Here is an 18,861-nt window from a genome sequence, read left to right as displayed (position 1 = left end):
ATGCACAAGCATGATAAAAATTTTCCAATTACCGATTTTACATATTTCAAAACGCGAACATAAATATTTATAGCGAAAATTTATGAAAACTAAACGTGTGCAAAGATACGCCGCATCGAAAGCAAAGCGAAAGAGAGCGAACGACAGAGATAGAGTGAGGGAGATAGAGAGAGAGGGAAAGGGTAACAGACTCAGGCCATGCGGGCATAAGGGTATTCATTCACATATATGTATGTACATAAACATAGATTGTCTGTACTATGTCAGCTGTAAACATGCACATTTACATACACTACACTGAGAGAAATGAGCATAGGTAAAGGTTTTATATGCACTGTGTAACGGAATTTAATTAATTATATATTTAAGAAAACGCAGAATAATTGAAAAAAGATATTTATAAGCTAAATATTTTTAATGACATTAAATAACTAATATATAAAAAATACCAAATAATATATTATCATACATTTTCCAGAGGGAAAGAGTATAGATTTTTCATTTTATTTATTTTACTGTTTATTTACTATTGAGATATTTTGCCATCAATTATAGGAGAAATATTACTATAATATAATACATTATAGCACTTTTAGTTTGCAGTTTTCCTTCACTTATTCTTTTTTTCTTGCAGTGCACTTATTTATGTACTCACTATTTGCGGTTGGGCTAGATTTAGCGCTTCTTTCAGCAGCGAGCCAAAGCGAATACAAAGTAAGCAAAGCTGAATGGCATAGTGAGAAAGAGAGAGAGAGAGAGAGGGGGAAGGGAGAGAGATAGCGAGAGAGACACACGCTCTGGCAGGCAGACAACACACCGGCGCTGACTCTTGCATATTTTTGAGGTGATTTGAATTTTTAAGAGCGTTGTAAATTTTTTGATATCCCTGGGGCTATGTGTCAGTGCAGCGCTCTGTCTCACCAGCAGCAGCAGCAGCAGGAGCATGAGGAGGAGCAGCAGCAGTGGCAGCAGCAGCAACTGTGGCACAGATTGTGCCAGCTGCGTGTTTAGCCGTAAACTATGCGCCGGCCAACGCTTGCTTAGCTGGCAAATGGCGTCGTTGCAAGCGGCTCAACAGTGCCACACTTTCACTCCGTTGGCCAGCCCAGCCAGCTCTCAGTCAGCATGCCACTTGACGCCCAGAGTCCTCTGGCATAACTGGGGCTGCTGCCTTGTGACATTGACATAAAGCAGTTCCACTGCAGCTGGCCCCGATTCGCCTAGCATACTTTCGAGCCGTTTGTAAAGTGACGCCTACACAGACACACACACACACACACACGCGCAAAAAATTGCTTTTTAATTGTTGCAGCGGCCCTCGCACTTTGCGCTGATTTCCCAAAGCTCACTCACTAACACACGCACACACTCTCACACACACACTCTCTCTCACACACTCACAGGGGCGCGCAATTGCCAGCAATTTGTTTTGGCGCTGGCTAAACAAGCTGCCCCCGCACCTTGGCTGCGTTACAAGCGCTAATTAATCTTCGCCAACAGCCCTGCCAGGTGATATGAAGTGCACGCCCAGGGCCACTAAAACGCACACATACATACAGACACACACACACACACAGACAGCAGCACGCCTACCTCGACAGCCGGCTGCGTTGGCTGGCGTATTGTGGCAGCTTATTTCCGTCATTAATTAAATTACGCAAAAATGTTCAAAAGCACATAAATCAGTCGGCGTCATTCGGGACTGCGAGTGCTGCCACTAAAAACTGTTGGCCAGACCAAGCCGGGCCAAGCCAAGCTGTTTGCCTTTTTTTTTGTGTTTTTAGTGCCCTTGCGGGACGACTATAAATATTTATGCGCCACATTGCTACTAGTCGAGTGCCTCCTGCCGCCTTTGATTGCCCCCCAGTCTCCTGCCGCCTGCCTTCTCCTGCCGCCTTCTCCTGCCGCCAGCTGCTCAGATAAACTCATTTAAATGTTAATGCAGCGGCAAAAGTTGCCTTCGGAACGCTTAAGCTGCGTTCTAGCATTGCATGCATTCTATTTGCCATTTGGCTTCGTCTTCGTCTTCTTCTTCTTCTGCGAGTCAATGAACATCCCGGTGGTTGGTGCCACCTATGTGTACCCAGCAATATCCGCTCTATCTCTAGCACAAGTTTGAGCATGTTACATACTTTAATAACTGCAACAATGTGTTTAACCCCTGAGCGGGTGTGGTGCGACGGGGTGTGGTGCGGTGTGGTGCGGCCAGCATGTTAATTAAGTGGAAAAATGTTTGCACTGCGTGTATTTCCTTTCGTTGCCCATCTGGTTTTTTCATTCGGCCCGGGGTGGGTGGGCCGAGTGCTTTAAGGGTAGCAACTACTGCTACGGCAACGGTTGCTATACATTTGATGTCTCTAGCGTTATGAAATATCATAAATAATTGAATCAGGCACAACTCGAAAGTTTCATGAAATCATAATTATATCTGCACAGATGTCTACGAAAGCCAGCAGAAATGTCAAAGGCACGACAGCCAGATGAGCAAGAGACTACAAAAAGTTGTTAACAATTTGTGGAAATTCTGTGGAACACTTGTTTAGCGATTATTGCATTTACTTGTTTACAAAGTGTTTCAGATGAATGTGTAATGAATCAGAAATATGTATGATGTAATGTAGGGAATGAAATAATGAATAAATAGTTTTATTGAAAAATATATAAATTCGTGAAAGTTGAAGTTCTTATGCAATGGAAATAGTTATAGGATAGCTCTAGAGGAATTATATGTAATTATTTATTCTTTATGCAGTGAAATTCAATTAAATTCATATTAATTTATTTAATTCATGTTTTGAATTTCATTATGAACTAAAAAATAATATATGAAGCTGACTTTGGTCTAGATCAAGTTATTTAAAAGGGAGCTGAACAGAAATCTGCTAATTTTCATTGACAAATTACGAAAAAATAAATGAATTCGTCGCTGAAATGTTTTTTTTTTTTTTTAATATTTTTTTTTTTTTATAAAAAAAATGATTAAAAAAAAATTTGCTGTATATATTTTACACTTTTATTCATTTTTTATAATCAAATAATTATAATAACTCTTTTCATCTTAAGTTTCTTCTAACATGTTTGCTTGCCGAAAATTTTAATGCAACGTAAATTTAAAGGGATTTTTAATTAAATTAAATATGTGGTAAAAGTATAAAAAAAATAAATATAAAGTGAAAGTTCTTTACTTCATAATAATGAAAAAAAATATTAATATTAATATTATTATTAAGTAAACTAAAATTCACCCGTTATTCCACCCCCTATGCTTACCCTAGCCTAGCTCTGCTCTAGTCGCCTGAATAAGCCATAGCTTAGCTATTTTGCCAGGCCATTGGCCAGGCCATTGCTCTGTGGCTCCGTGGCAGCCTTTTATTTAGTTTATAACACATTTGCGCATCATAATAACCCACATTTGGTGGCATAGGCAAAGACATTTCGTGAGTAAGCTGACAGCCATTAACCTGTTAATGTTGCAATTATGCGGCAGAAATTATGTTGCTATTTGTTTCTCTACACATTTTTTTTTTTTTTTTGTTTTCGCTGGGCGAGAATGATGTGAGGCAACGAGGCGGCAGTAACAGCCATAAATAAGGCACATTATTAAAGTTGGCAAGACTGTAACAGTGAAGCACTGCATAATGATGGCCGGGCAGGAGGAGCTAAGCGTGCACCTGGCCAACAAAGTAACTCAACTGAAAGAGGTAAGACATTGTCTGCCTTGTGTGCGAGTGTGCGAGTGTGTGTGTGTGTGTGCGTGTGATGGAGAGTGTGGCAAACAAGCTGGCAACGTAAACACAAGTCTGGCAGCAACTGGCAATTTTAATTACCCACATTGTAGTTGCGTTACTTGAATGTAAATCGAGTTACGAGTGCAAGTTAAAAGGATAACAGAAACTCAACTTGAAGCTCCCTCTCTCCATCTCTCTCTCTCTCTCTCTGTGTTTACAACTACATATATAATGTATTGTAGCTCGTTTTGTTAAGAAGTTCTGATCTAATTAGCGCAAATGCCTGATGGCTGCCAACAAAAGACATCACAGATTGCGAACTCTCAGAGCTCATCACATTTGCCATGCATTTTGAGACTTTTGTGGGATTGCATTGCCTGTTACCTATTTTGTGGCCATGTTGCATGTTGTCTGATTTATTTCACAAAAAAATCATAAAAAAGTTGATAGAAAAAAACATAATCATCATAAAAGACGGCGGACGGGCGCAAGGTGTGCCAGCAAATGATTTTCTTTAGAGGCGCCTTATTTATAATAATATTTGGAGTTTTTATTATATGCTGCCTGTGTGTGTGTGTGTGTGTGTGTGTGTGTCAGGGCTTTACCCTATGCGACCATAAATCATCTAGCTTGTTTGCTCGCCAGGCGTAAAACTTGTCTGGGCTCTTCGTTTACTCATTAGATTTGGCCATTTTTGTCCTTTTGTCACCTTCATAAGAGCTGGCATGAAGCACAGCACATAATAATATGCTTATTTCAGGACACACCTTTTGTGTCAACTGCAGAAAGGTATGCCGTCTCTCTCACTCTAGCTCTCTCTCTCGTTGCGTTGTCAGCAATCCTTGTGAAGCCACGAGAGCAGCAACAACAAACGCTGCTGGCGCTATCGTGCCAAGCGGCGTTGATTGGCAGCAGGTCGCGTGTGATGGGTGGTTTAGGTGGTTGGGTGGTTGGCTGGCTGGGTGGTTGGCTGGTAGCTAGCCTGTTATTTTCTTAATTTTCAACACGTTTGCTTCTTTTCGACTTGATTATCCTTTTGGTGCTTGTGCGCCTGCCAAAACGAACTAGCACAAGACGCGCCACCAAACGAATTGCCACACACAAAGGCGTATCTATTTCGTGACAAAAGGCAACTTTACTCACTGCATATGTGTGTGTGTGTGTGTGTGCGTGTGTGTGACTGACTGGGCTGCGGCTTTGTTGCCTACTTTTGAAGCAGCCTACATGTATTTACACCTGAAAGTATGCTAACGTCTTGCAGCACGCACGCAACGCGCGTCGCCCCATCACCCACCCACCCACACACTCACACACCCACGCACCTACACACAGCCCGCTGGGCTCTTGTTTCACTTCCAGGTATGCGCATAACTTTGCACCTCGATCAAATATCTGCCGACGACTGGCCACCAGGGATGCGCTATAACAATCGGAGCTACAGTCGACAGTCACGAACGACTCAAGCATTGAGCTGATGGAAAACAAACTTGGGCAGCATTTAGAGGAGATGAATGTTAGAAGAAGATGGATATAGAGTGCGTAAAATAGGAATAAAGAATATTAAATAATATTTTGATTTAGATATTGTACATTAATAATATTAAATAAATTATTATTAAAAAAATAATAAAAATAAAATTTAATATATAAATTATATTATTATTTTACATACATACATTATATAAAAATAAATAAAACTTAGTTCATGATAAATTATGATGCACCACCATGGTATAAAATATATTACTACAAAAATTAGATATTATTTTGTACTCTTACTATTAAAATTAAAATCAAAACAAAATTATAATATTAATATTAATAAACATAATTATTATATGTATAGATACCTCTACTGCTTTTGTTTCTCAATAGTGAGATAATCGTTACAATTATTTGATTATTATTTTTTTTATACTCTCTCTAAAGTGAGATCATAGTTTGCTAGCTCAGCCTCACAATTATTATAAGCTATATTTATAGTTACATATTTTCTATCAATAATTTATTGTTATTCCTTTTTTCTTCTACTCCCTAATACAAGCAGCATTTGAGCTCTGTCAAAGTCTCGCTCTGGCTGCCATCTCTAATGCCCGATTCAAACAAATGTTTTATATGTATTTTGGCAAAGGCAAAACTTGAGCGTCAGCCGTGTGCGTGCTGTCGTCGTATGACAAATGTTGTTCGGCCAGCGACAGTCGCCCATAGCTGGCAGACAACTTAAAGATTTACTACATTTTTGTGGTTAACTTGAATCGACTGTCGTTGAGCAGCAGCCGTTGCCGCGGCAGCAGCAGCAGCAGCAGCAGCAGCAGCTTCCTTGGCAGCAGCTCACGCTCAGCCAATTTAGTTTCAGCGACGCGTGGCCTAAATTGTTTTAAATTACAAGGCGGCCATTAAAGTGAGGCCGTTAATCCTGCGGGCAGACACACATAACTATGCTGCACACACACACACACACACACGCACATCCACTAATACAGAGAGACATATATACATGGCTACATATGTACACGCCGTCAGGTATTTCCGGCAGCTCATTTCCGTTTCACCTCAATTGGGTAAACATAAACCAGAAAAAAATGAGAGAAAAAACTAAACTAACATGGGGCAAAAGCAAAGCTGCAAAACCAAGCAAAAATAAATATGAGAAAGAGAAAAAAAAAATGGAAATAAAGAAAAGAAAACAACAAACACAAAGGGTGCCCACATGCAATGCCATAACTAGACGCAGCAGGTTTTTCCCGACTCCACGAAGGGTGCATAAATTAGGGCTAAGCCAAAGCGACGCGACGCGACGCGACGACTTGCAGTTGACCGTAGACGGTGCACAGATACAGATACAGTTACAGATACAGCTACAGCTAGAGCGCCGGCTGAGCTTTGTGGGCAATGTTGAGGGCAGCCGCAGCAGACAGTGAGCCAATGTCGTTCCGTCCCGTCGGCGACGTCTTGCGGCTGAATTGAAAAGACAAGCGCCCCTTTCTGGCCAAGGGCCCCGTCTCTGTATCCGTCTCGGTCTCCGGCGGGCACTTGTGCAACACCTCAGCATTTATTTATGGCAGAGAATTTAAATTTCAAAGCACACATTGCATACTTGCAGGCGTCAGCGCTCCGTCGCCGCTTGGGGTCGTACACCCCTCAAATTAGCGCACTTCCCCTTGGGCTTTATGTGTTTACCTTTTATGATTGCTAGCCGGGCTGTTGTTTGCGGCAAGCAATACTATGCTTTAGACTTTATATTTTTGGCAAGCTACCCCCTTGGCGTCCACATGCGGCATAAGTGTGGCAAATTGCACACTCACACACACACGCACACACACACACAGTAACACAGAGTAACAGCAAAAGGAAATTTGGCCGAAATTGCGCGGTAATTGCAGCCGCTAAATTTCACTTTTGTTTCGCCAGCTGCCTGCGCCATATGTGTGTGTGTGTGTGTGTGTGTGTGGCAATTGCCGTGGCTACAGCTACGACCATGCCGCAGCCCAGCAGAAATTGAGCGGTAACGAAAAAAAAAAACAAGAAGAGAATTATGCGGCAACAGAGCGTGTCGAGCGAGGGCGCCCAATCCACCTCCCGACCCCTGCTCAGCCATGCCCTGCCCTGCCCTGCCCAGACCAAGTGCCGCATGGCCGGCAGTTTTCATTTTTAAATTGGCGGTTTTATGTGCAATTGTATGTGTGTGTGTGTGTTAGTCATGCCCCCACACACACAACCACATACAGCCACCCTCCCATCACACACACACACACACACACACACATACACAAGTCGTGCGCTGGCTGCGCGCATTAGCAAATTTTTATTGCATACTTTTGAGCGCAATTGCAATTTAATGCGCCCAACCACCACATGTTCCACATGCGGCTTTTATGCTCCACGCATAATTTAAGCATCGCCAAGCCGCATGCAAAATGCTCGCCGAGATTTATATTTTCATATACATATGTACATACATACATATATTCGACCACATTTGACATACGAAATGTACTCGAATTTGTGCTTTTATTATTTTCGCTGATATATTTTAAACGAGTCGCACATTAGACACGTGTCTTCCGTGCTGTGGCCTGTGCTTCGGCCTGACATTCACTCTGGATGAATATGGCATAATATGCCAGGCTGTTGGCATTTTATTGCACTTGCTTTGTGTCTTCATTTGTGGAACAATTCCGTGTCTGAATTGCTCAAACAGAAATACCTTGTAAACATTTGCAGGCATCAAGGTTGTTTGATGATTTACTTCAAGTGCAAGGGAGTGAGAGAGAGGGAGAGAGTGGAAGAGTGAGAGAAAATGAGAGAGATGAGTGTATATATAGGCTCGAGAAGGTATGTGGGATTTAAGCATAATTATGTGAGCTTAAGTTGGTCCAAGCAGAAACTTTTAAGAACTCTGCGATCTCCGTAGAATACTTTTTATGCTCGACAATTTATATGGACTTGTCAAACAAGTTCTGTGGCCTAATAATGAGTGGAGTTTCCATTTCTTTATTACATTTTGATATTATACAATATATTTTTACAATAATTTACATTTTGTCTTCCACTTATATAAATTAAAAATATGAATTTTCAATCAAATTTATATTAAGCAAAACCTTTAAGTATAAATAAAATTATTGTAAATAGTGTAAAAAAAAAAAATAGGTTAAGGTTTAACGATGACTGCGCTATAGAGTCGAGTCCAGAAGCCGCAATAAATGAATTCAAAAAAAAAATAATAATAAATAAATAAATAAAATTATTAATGAATCATCATCAGAGATGAATTTATGTTTATTATGTAAATGTCTGAATAATTTATTTATTATCTATATTTATGTATGACATTAAAATAAAGACATTGAGATTTTATTACTATTTTCTCTATACATTTATTCAATTTTTCATCTTCTAAAGCAAAAGATAATTCAACTTCCTTCAGCCTTTCAATTATAGTCTATACAACTCTTCTCTCTTTATACAGGGTATTTCCACGATCTCGTGCCTGCCTCGTCGCTGCCTCACTTTCTTCCCTCTCTATCTCTCCCTCTCTCCCTCTCTCTCACTCTCCCACTCTGTTGACTTGTGCTGTCATATAAATTAAACCATAAATCGAGTGCATAATTCTGGCATTGATTTCGGCTGTTTGCGTGTCATTTTTTGCCTTTTCCTTTGTTTTTTTTTTTTGCTGCATATTCGTGCCATCACGCTGCGTATACGTAATATGTAGCTGTCGCCTGAAGCATGGCTGCAGCTTGACAACGCCTCGTTTGCTTATGAAGTTTGTGGTCATAACTCTGTTAGCTTCGTTTGCTGTCTGCCCTTTTGCATTTATGCCTCTTTATTTATAGTATGTGTGAACGCATGCATGCCTACCTCTGTGTGTGTGTGTGTGTGGAATGCTGTGTGTGTGTGTGTGTGGGTGCGTAGCAGATCCTTTTGTTTCACGTTTATTATTTATAATAAATGACTTCGCATACCAAGCAGTCGCAGCCGTCGCCATCTCGCACCGCCCACCGCCCACCGCCCACCTTTCATTTATTATTTAATAATATTATTGAGCGTGCCGGCCTTTTGTCTGCGACTCGCTATTGTTGTTGCCCGAGAGGAGGGATGGCACATATGTATGTACATATGTGTATACGTTTATCGCTATCTATTTGGAAACGGGTCAATCGATTTTATACGCTTGATCCTTTGAAGGCGTTTCGTTATATGAACACACACACACACACAGACACACTCACACACAGAGAGAGCTAGAAATTCTTGAATAGGCGAGCAATAATTAGAAATTGGTTCGCTTGTTTGTTTATATTGAAGCACAGACATGTATGTATGTATGTATGTATGTATATATACATATATTTAGCTAGAGTCTTGTGTTTGATTGCTTTGTTAAGGGCTGGCATTGTGTGTCGCTTAAATGATGTGTTAATATTGTGGCCCACATATGCGAGCTGTTTAGCTGTTCATTTCTATGCATGACCAGACTTGGCCAGCAGCCCGGCTGCACTTAATGCAATTATTCGGAGAGGAAGGCCAGCAAAAAATTCCACGACTGACAATAAACCAATTTAACTTTTGCAATATGCTTGGAATTACCCACCCGAAAAGGCCAAGTTCAACCCTAGACTCAGTCGCTGGCTTATGGCTTATGGTCAAAATAGTTTGACGTCCATGCATTCACAATGGACAAGTTCAGCGAGTGGGGCGAGGGTGGCTTGCCGAAAGTATTTATTTATGTGACTGCCTGACCCCGCCCCCGCCCCCACCCCCGGCTCGAGAGCATTTTGAGTGACTTTGCAACCACCCGGATTAGCGCGGGGTCAATTGTTGGCGTGTTTTATGCCATTACTGGCAACAGTTAGAGCCAGCCGAGCCGAGCAGCTGCTGCCATAACTCGAGCAACTAGAGCTAGCTGGAATTGCCTTTGGCCATGATATGTGTGGTCAAATATTAACAGATAATTGAATTAAGTGTAAATAAGTGAGGTGTACGTGTGTGTGTGTGCCTGTTAGCCATTGCTAATAGCTAATCTGAAGTGTTATTTACTTGGCTAACTGCTTTAAAGCAGTTTATCGCTTATCCTTAAAGCTTTAAGTTGTTTGCCTCGATAAACTATTTAATGCCCATGCATGTATGCATGTTCAATATTTAATTAAAAATACACACACACACACACACACACACACACACACACACACACACACACACACACACACACACACACACACACACACACACACACACACACACACACACACACACACACACACGCGCACACACTCATACACACTCATGCTGTCGCTCTTGGCAGTCCTGTGTGTCAGCATAGCCTCGCCCTGGCCGCAACGGCCGTGTTCAGTTAATTAAATCAAGCGACATGTGTTTAAAATAAATTAAATAAATAAATGAACAATATATTGCATTATTTTTAATAGGTGCGCGCCCAGCTTAAGTGCCAACCGCATGCATGCATATATAAATTAAGAATTTCAATAAGTTTGCATTCAAATTGCAGCTCAACCGCAATTTAAAGAGTTGAGAAGCTGCGCAGCTTCAACAGCCAGCGATAAATATTTTATTTATATTGCATGCGTGTAAAAATTAAATAATTATATTTACTATATATATATATACTTATACATTCCTTAAAGTAAATAATGAAAATATATTCTAAAAATATATATAGTCTAATTACATATACATACATAACAGCCAGCGATAAATATTTTATTTATCTTGCATGTGGGTAAAAATTAAATAATTATATTTAACATATATATATTCCTTAAAGTAAGTAATGAAAATATATTCTCCACATATATCTAGTCTAATTACATATACCTATCAGCTTGAACAGTCAACCATAAATATTTTATACATTTGTGTGTAAAAATTAAATAATTATATATCTTATATAGAGTCATTATAGTAAATAAATAAAGTATTCTCTCCTTAACTAAAATATTTAGTTTTTAGTAGTATATACATGTCTAAATAGCTTCTATATATCTCATTTGTAGGCTTAGAATATATATCAGTGGCCTCTCTCTCTCTCTCTGTCTCGCTCTCTCCCCTTTGTTGAGCTTCCACTATTTAAGCTCCACAGTGAATAATTCCTTTGCTCTTCTTCTGCCAAGCTGACAGTTTCAGTCTGTCAGCAGATCTCAGATTACACTATACAGCACACGTACACACACACACACACACACACACACACACACAAATAACAAGCCTCAAATACACTGCTCAAAAAACGTGCATAATAAAATTTAGTGGCTGAAACATTTTTGGTTTAATTAATTTGTAGTCATTAAGTGGAGCCGCCTTCAAATGCGCGGCGACAAGCCCAGGACGCCTGCTGTTTTGTTAGTAGGTGTCAATACATGCAAACACACACATCAGAGTGAGTGAGAGAGAGAGAGAGAGAGAGAGAGAGAGAGAGAGATGGCGTAAGAGTATGTATTACAAGCGCTGCGGTGCACCAAAATATATGCCACATGTGATGCTAAGCAGCATACACAAGTACGTGTGTGTGTATGCATATGTGTGTGTGTGTCTGTATGAAGATATATTACATTTTGCGGCCAACGCATCTGTGGTACTACGCGCCTCTGTCTATGTGTGTGTGTGTGTGTGTGTGTGTGTGTGTGGAGCTGACAAGCATTTGTACTTGTGGCTTTCGACTGTTTGGCCAAAACGTTGAGACATAAGTTGAATTATGGCATTTGCCACTTGCCGAACGCCGAGTGCAGAGGCAAAGGCAGCAGCAGCAGCAGCAGAGGCAGCTGCATCTACAGCCACAGCTCCAACTACAGCTGCAGCTGCCTAATGAACTTGTTAAGCGCCACGCAGCTGATACCCTACAGAATTTGGGTCAACAATGCTGTAAATTATGGCTTTAACCGAATTTGGGGCGTGTCGAGCAAGCCAAAGCGCTTACACCAGGCTATTTTTGGCTAAATCTCATAAAAATGAGCAACAGGCCAGGCCCGGCTCTGTTTGTATTGATTTTTCATGTGCGCCGTCCGTCGTCATCGTGTGACAATTTGTCAGCTTTTGTTAAATTTCTGTTGCCTACTTTAAGGCGCAGCCCATAAATTCCCTCCATGTGTGTGTGTGTGTGTGTGGGCACATCAGCAAATACCTGACTCGAGATTATTTGTCGTTTCGTGTTGTTGTTGATTTTGATGTGGGCTTCACGTGCGTGTGTGTGTGTGTGTTAGCATTCTGCCTTGGCTTTGCCCTGAAATTGTTTTTCCGCACATCAACTTTATTATGCCATAATAATTGATGCTGCGGCTGGGGCCAGGGCTCAGTTTGGCAGGGCTCCATCAATTCAATTGCCGATGAATTTCAGCTGCTGCCCCGACTAGAAACGAAATATTCCTGCTTAATTGTGAGGCCAGAGCCGAGTCGTCGTTGGCCGGGTAAATTAGCCGGCTAGTCGCTGTTGGTCTGCCCACATAGTTAGTTACCTGGCGCCGAAGTTTGTTGGCCAAAGTTTTGGGCGCTTTGTTGGCCCTTGTAAAGTGGGCAGCGCTAAATGCCCCAAATTCTTTAAGTTTACAGGCAAAACATTTGTGCGCAGTTTTCATTTTCTTGCCCTGCTCTTCGCTTTTTATTATTTCTTTTGGGCTTGCGTGCGTGCCCGAAATGAGGCAAGTTTTTTTTTCTATTTTGCTCTTTTTCTCTTCTTCTTTTTATTTTATTTTTTGTGTATTTTTACACCCTTTTTCGGCAGCATTTTCTCTTCTTGCCAGTTTGTTGTTGTTGTTGTATTTTGAGCTTTTTTCTATTTACGCAACGGCCGCAAGTTTGGCCTGGCATTTGGTCTGCCAGCCATGGCCAGCGGGCAGGCGGGGCAACTCCTGCTAATATTCGCCATTAAACTTTTGCTTGTTTTTCTTTAATTAACAACACAAACATCTGATATGCTACTTTCTACTTTGCTTTCGCTATTCGCCTTTACTTTTTTTCTCGGTTTTTTTTATTTTTATTTTTATTTTGGTTTTTCCTCCCCCATTTTTTCGTTTTTTGTTGCTTACTTTAGCCATTGCATACCTTTATTAAGTTTCGTGTTGTTTTTACTCCTTTTGCGGGTCTCGGCAAAAACTTTGGTGCTTAAAATTTGTACCGTCGCCGCTTTCCTTTATGCTGGCCAAGGCAAAGGGTTAGACCCGGCCACCCCTCCCCCGGTCGCCTACGCCTCTGTTTACATAACGTCCGCGCCCACAAAAACCACCTTGAAATGATGGCGCTTTGTCTTTGATTTGATTGCATTAATTGTTTAAATGGCTGCGGTTTGCTCGGTTTCGATAAGGTCTTTGCACCCGGCTCTTTGAGCGGGCTAAATCGTTAATGCATTGCACAAACAGTTTCAGGGATTAAGTGCTCATAATAGAGAATTCCATTAGATTTCATAAGAGGAACGCAAATGCTTTAAAAAGCTCAACTCTTAATATTAATATAATATTATTAAATATATTTAGCAAAATATTCTTTAAACTAATTCCATAGCTCAATTTTGTTTAAGGGCATGCAAATTAATTATGTTTGGCCATTCTCGGAACTTGGATAATTTTTTTTAATATATATTAAACAAAAGTACAAATATTTGTCGGCCTAAAAAATTTAATTCTGTGAAGCGTGGGTCAGTCTGTTGTGGATATAGATAAGGGAGATTCTCGGGAATAGCTAACTGCTTTGCTTTAGTAGGCTGATACCTTATTATAATTGATTGAAAATAAATCAATGAACTTGAGTCTGTCTGCCAGACAAATGCCTCACGAAAAAATGATCTAATACCATTTCAATTAAATTTTAAATAAATATATTATAGAATCTACATTTACATACATGTTTATGTACATGATTATACATTGATTCAAAGAATGCAAAAATATATAAAAATATATAATAAATAAATATAATATATATAAATATAAAAAAATATAATAAATAAAAAGTAACTTTATAAATATATTTAATTCAAAAGTATATTATTTATAAATTTATATACATTATAAAAATATTATATTATTTATATACATTGTTAATATATAAAATATAAAATACCTAGTTGGCAGCAAATATGATATTTATGTTATTCTATATTTTCTGTAGTTTATTTTCCTAGGTCTTCTATGCTCGACTTTACTCCACGAGCTGCTGCTCAAGACTGACTGACCCAGCGCTGTTTGAATGCCGATGATCGTAAGCGTATCAATATACACATACATTAACACACACCAACACACACACACATGCCCACTCACTCCCGACAGGCGCCAATCAAATGCTGCCATTTGACATAGAGAGGCTGAGCAAGAGGAAGAGAGTCAGATCAAGCTCACTGCTTCACTTCGTTTACTACGTTCGTTGAAATGAGAAGCAACCGAAGACAATTCTAAAGAGTTAAATAGGTGAGCCGATGCTTGCGTCACGAAGAACTTATACACACAGCACTCTCAGCTTGATGCAATCCATATGGCTAGCCTAATATAATTCATTAAATTAAATTCTAAATATTTACAAGTATTTAATGAATATAAATTAATTAACGTTGTCTAAAATAATGTTCAGTTTTTATATATATTTATAAATATGATTTTATATACAACAAATATTTATTAAATATATGTTAATTATTTTTGAATATTAAACTTTAAATTTATTTTATATTATTAAAATTAAATATTCAAAAATTTATAATATACTATTAATATTATTATAATTATTATTATTAATATTATTATTATTATTTATATAAATATTTATGAATTTTCTAAAGTAATTTTTTATTTGTATTTTATACAAATATTTTATTTTAGTTTTATTTTATTTACATTTTTACTTTTTCTAATATTTTTTATTTATTTATTTTTAATTTTTATTTACTCCCACCAAGGTCACCCAACAGATTCCTCTCTAACATCCCAAATGTAGATAAATAAATATGAGGAGCACACAACATGCAATTAAACCGCATTAATTTGGCAAACAGAGAGCGTTGCATATAAATGGGAATATGAATGCAGTTATAGTTCATAATTTGAATTAAATATTTTGCAACATATTTTGCTATTGCGCTGTGCCAACAACGAGGCCCCAGAGCGCTGGAAACACAGCTGCGAGCGAGAATAACTGCAATTATGTTAGAGCAGGGCGCGGAGGAGCTGCAACTAGATGGTCAGCGGAAAAAAATCATCGTGTGTGTGGGTGTGTGTGTGTGTGTGTGTGGCACCAAACATGCCGCAACTGTCATAATGCCACATGAGTGTTAACATAAAAATTAAAAAGTTTTTGGCGCGCACAACTTTTTTATTTACTGCACGGCAAATGAACTAAGCGACAAAGCAGCTGCAGCAAACTTTTGCAGCGCACTGTAAGCGAATGGTGGATGGCTGGCGGGCAGTGTTTATTGTGTGTGCGTGTGTGTGTGTGTGTGTGTGTGTGTGTGGGTAAATTAAAGCGGATTACTTAATGCGAGCTGCATTTTTGATGCACCTCTGTGTAATGCTCATGTTTGATTTACCTAAATGACTTTTAATTATTCAGCAGTCAAATGTGGGCCACACACAGACACACACACGCACACACACACAGTGGCTTATTGGGCTGCAAATCTGGCTGGGCATAAGCCCACTTTAAGTCTATAAAAACAGCACTTGAAAACTAATTAAACACTAATAGCAAACAACAAAAAGCTGCGCAAAGGCAGTTCAAGTGGCGGAAATGCCAGCGAGTCGGACAGCAGTAGAAGCAGCAGGAGCAGTAGCAGGAGCAGGAGCCTGCAATTAAACCAAACAAAACAAAAGTACAAAAAACAAAAAAAAAAAGAAAGAGTGAAGGAAAATAGAAAGAAAAGCTGCGCAAAACTTTTTAATTTCGCTCGAGCCAAGCCAACAAGGGCTGAGAGCTGAGGAAACACAGGCTGCTGGGCGCGAATGAGTCTATAAGTTGGAGTCGATTGCGAGGCAGCCAGCGTCTTGCCGGGGAAATAAAACAATGATGGCCAAACAAAAGCAATACGAGCTAAGCCAGAGTATCGGGTGCCAAATGGCCAAATGGCGAAAGGATAACAGACGGCGGAAGTGAAACGAAATGGCAAATCAATGGATGGCTGCGACAGCAGACGTGGGACGACCCCCGACCGCTGCGCCGCTGCGCCTCTCCGCCCAACAACAATAGCAAATCCGCTTAAAGTCAAAATTATTCCTTAACCAAACCAAAAAAAAAGGAGGAAAACTCTGAAGAAAAGAAATAAAGAAAGCCAAACGGAACGAACCCCTGTGCATGTGTACAGAACTGGCTAAGCGGCTGTTGTGTTGGCCAAAAGTTCTGGCCGAAGCGCGGCGGCTGTTCAAGCCCTAAGCTGTTGACTTATTTACCAGGCTTCGATTTGCTTTCGCTTCGGCCGCCCATTGTTGTGCCCCGATTTGTTGCCACGGCTTAGCTGCTCAACAATTTTCGCTTAGCCAGATTGCGTGAAACAGATAAGCGAATCGCCGCACTTGGCAGTAGATAAATTAACAGTAAGAAAACACACTCACTTAAAGCTGAAGTAACGCTGTATGTGTATCAAATGGGTAGACTGGGATGGGCTTACCTTTGTGATGCCGCAGGTGATGGCCAACAGCTGCTGCGGCGCCCGTGCAGCACGGTGGCTCGTAATATAAATTCCAAGTGTTCTCATAATCCGCCCGAGCGTAATCCACATAAATTATTTGGGCGGCAAGCGCGAGCAGCCAGCCGCCGAGCAGGCTCTGCCGCAACCTGGCCATCTTTCTGGTCCTCGCTTTCGATGGCTATCAACTAAGGCGTCGGCACTCCTCCTCCTCACAGACGCGCGCGCACACACACACAGAGATCAGAGACAGCAGCTGGTATTCTCGCTCAACAACAACAACAACAACTAAAACGATGCGAGCACACGATGTGGAGCATTTGAGCCAGGGAGCTTCGACTGATCTCGACTAGATTCGAATTGTTTGAATGTATTCACATGTTCGACGCGATGAGCGCGAATTCCGATTCGGATCACAAATGCGAGCGTGTTCCGCGTGCGGACGTATGTATGCGGGTGTGCGTGTGTATGTGTGTGTATGGGTGAAGGACGAACGCACGGCACGAGCTGCGAATACGAACTGAGTGGCCAAAGCACGAGGAACTGTGTTAAATAAACACACACCACGACGACAGCGACGACAGCGACGACGACGATGAATCGACACGAACTGTGGCACGACTCGGTCTCAGCTCAGTTCGGCAATGCCAGACACCTGTAAAGAGAGAGAGAGAGAGAGAGTGTGTGAGTGATTGCGCATGCGCATGTCGTAAAATATCCCTGTATATTTCCCAGTTTTGTTTATGTTTACGAGCCGTGCGCCAAGTGTATTGAACTCATTTGGAGCAGCGCTCGGCTTGCAACGTGCAACGTGCAACGTGCAATGTGCAACGCTATGCGTTCAACAACAATAACAACGCCAAATGCAATCCACACACATTTTCAAGGGTAACTGCAGACACATTGAGACTGAAGTGCGGCGGCTGCTGCTGCTGCTGCTGCTGCAGCTGACACCCCCGCAGCAGCAGAGAGACGAGACGAGACTGTTGCCAGTCGAGCAGACAGGCCGGGAGTTTGGTGGACATGGCAGACAGGAACCGTTAGCAGCCCAGCCCAGACCAGCCCAGCCCAGACGCTAACTTCCAGCCCAAACCGGAGCCAGACACAGTTGCACTTAAAGCATTTTCGTGCATTATTATTTATGCATATGCTTGTAATTGCAGTAGAAATACTCTGTGTGTGTGTGTGTGTGCGTGTGTGTGCCCAGACTCTAGCTAAATGCTTTTTTTCTCTGTTTTGTTTGCATTGCGGCTTCGCGTGCTGCCTTCTACAAATTTCAGCACATTTTCAATGCTGCATTTGTGTAGGCTGTAAAAAAAAACAGACCAGAAAAAACAACAGAAAGGTTCTCTTAAGGCCAGACATAAGTCACTCAGACAGTCACGCAGACGGCCCAAGCTGCAGGGCAGACACTCAGAGACAATTAGACGCTAGCCAACAGAAGCCTCCTCTCCTGCTCCAACACTCTATCTATGTATGTGTGTGCGTGTGTGTTTGAACACTTGAAGTACAAGTTGGAAATAATTTTATTCTAAAAGTATGTGCAAAGAATTTTTAGTCGATAACTATAATTGTTGCTTAGTTAACATTCAATGAAGACAATCGAGAAATTAAAATACTTGGAAAAGAATAAAAATATAAAAATAAATGTTGTTTAGAAACTTGACAAAGTTAATTTTTCTTCTAAATGAATTTTATATATATTTCATATAATTTATTTAGCACAGCTTTCGATTTAAGAAATTCAATATATTTTAGAAGTGAGCCAAATTATTTTTATTTATTTAGGAGTAGAAAAATATAATAAAGCAATAAATATGTATGTATGTAAAATAAATGTGGCATAATAAATTGCTAAAATAGGAATATATTATCAATTTTTAATGTGATATTATTTATTTATATTCTCTGTCTATTTTTCTGATAACAAAAAAAAAAATTTTATAAATTTATTAGAGGAATAAAAGTATATAAAATTTATTAGAGGGATAAAGTATATAAAAGTATATA

The 18,861-nt window shown here is 40.2% G+C and overlaps 1 protein-coding gene across 2 annotated transcripts in view; it reads right to left on the bottom strand.

The window, feature by feature from the left end:
• Nucleotides 1-18,861, bottom strand: part of Sema2b (Semaphorin 2b) — a 62,679-nt gene that overhangs the window by 25,923 nt on the left and 17,895 nt on the right. For both annotated transcript variants that reach the window (XR_016196956.1, XM_018105981.3), the window contains exon 2: nt 16,834-17,506. Coding sequence is in view for 1 of the 2 variants with exons in the window: in XM_018105981.3 (XP_017961470.1) it covers nt 16,834-17,008 (175 nt within the window). In the remaining variant the exon portion in view is untranslated. The remainder of the gene's footprint in view (nt 1-16,833; nt 17,507-18,861) is intronic.

The sequence above is a fragment of the Drosophila navojoa genome, chromosome 5 (genome assembly GCF_054131105.1).
Source record: "Drosophila navojoa isolate 15081-1374.11 chromosome 5, UAZ_NAV_1.0, whole genome shotgun sequence".
Taxonomy (NCBI): Eukaryota; Metazoa; Arthropoda; class Insecta; order Diptera; family Drosophilidae; genus Drosophila; species Drosophila navojoa.
The sequence above is the reverse complement of the archived record's forward strand: the minus strand, read 5'-3'. Positions and strand labels throughout refer to the sequence as shown.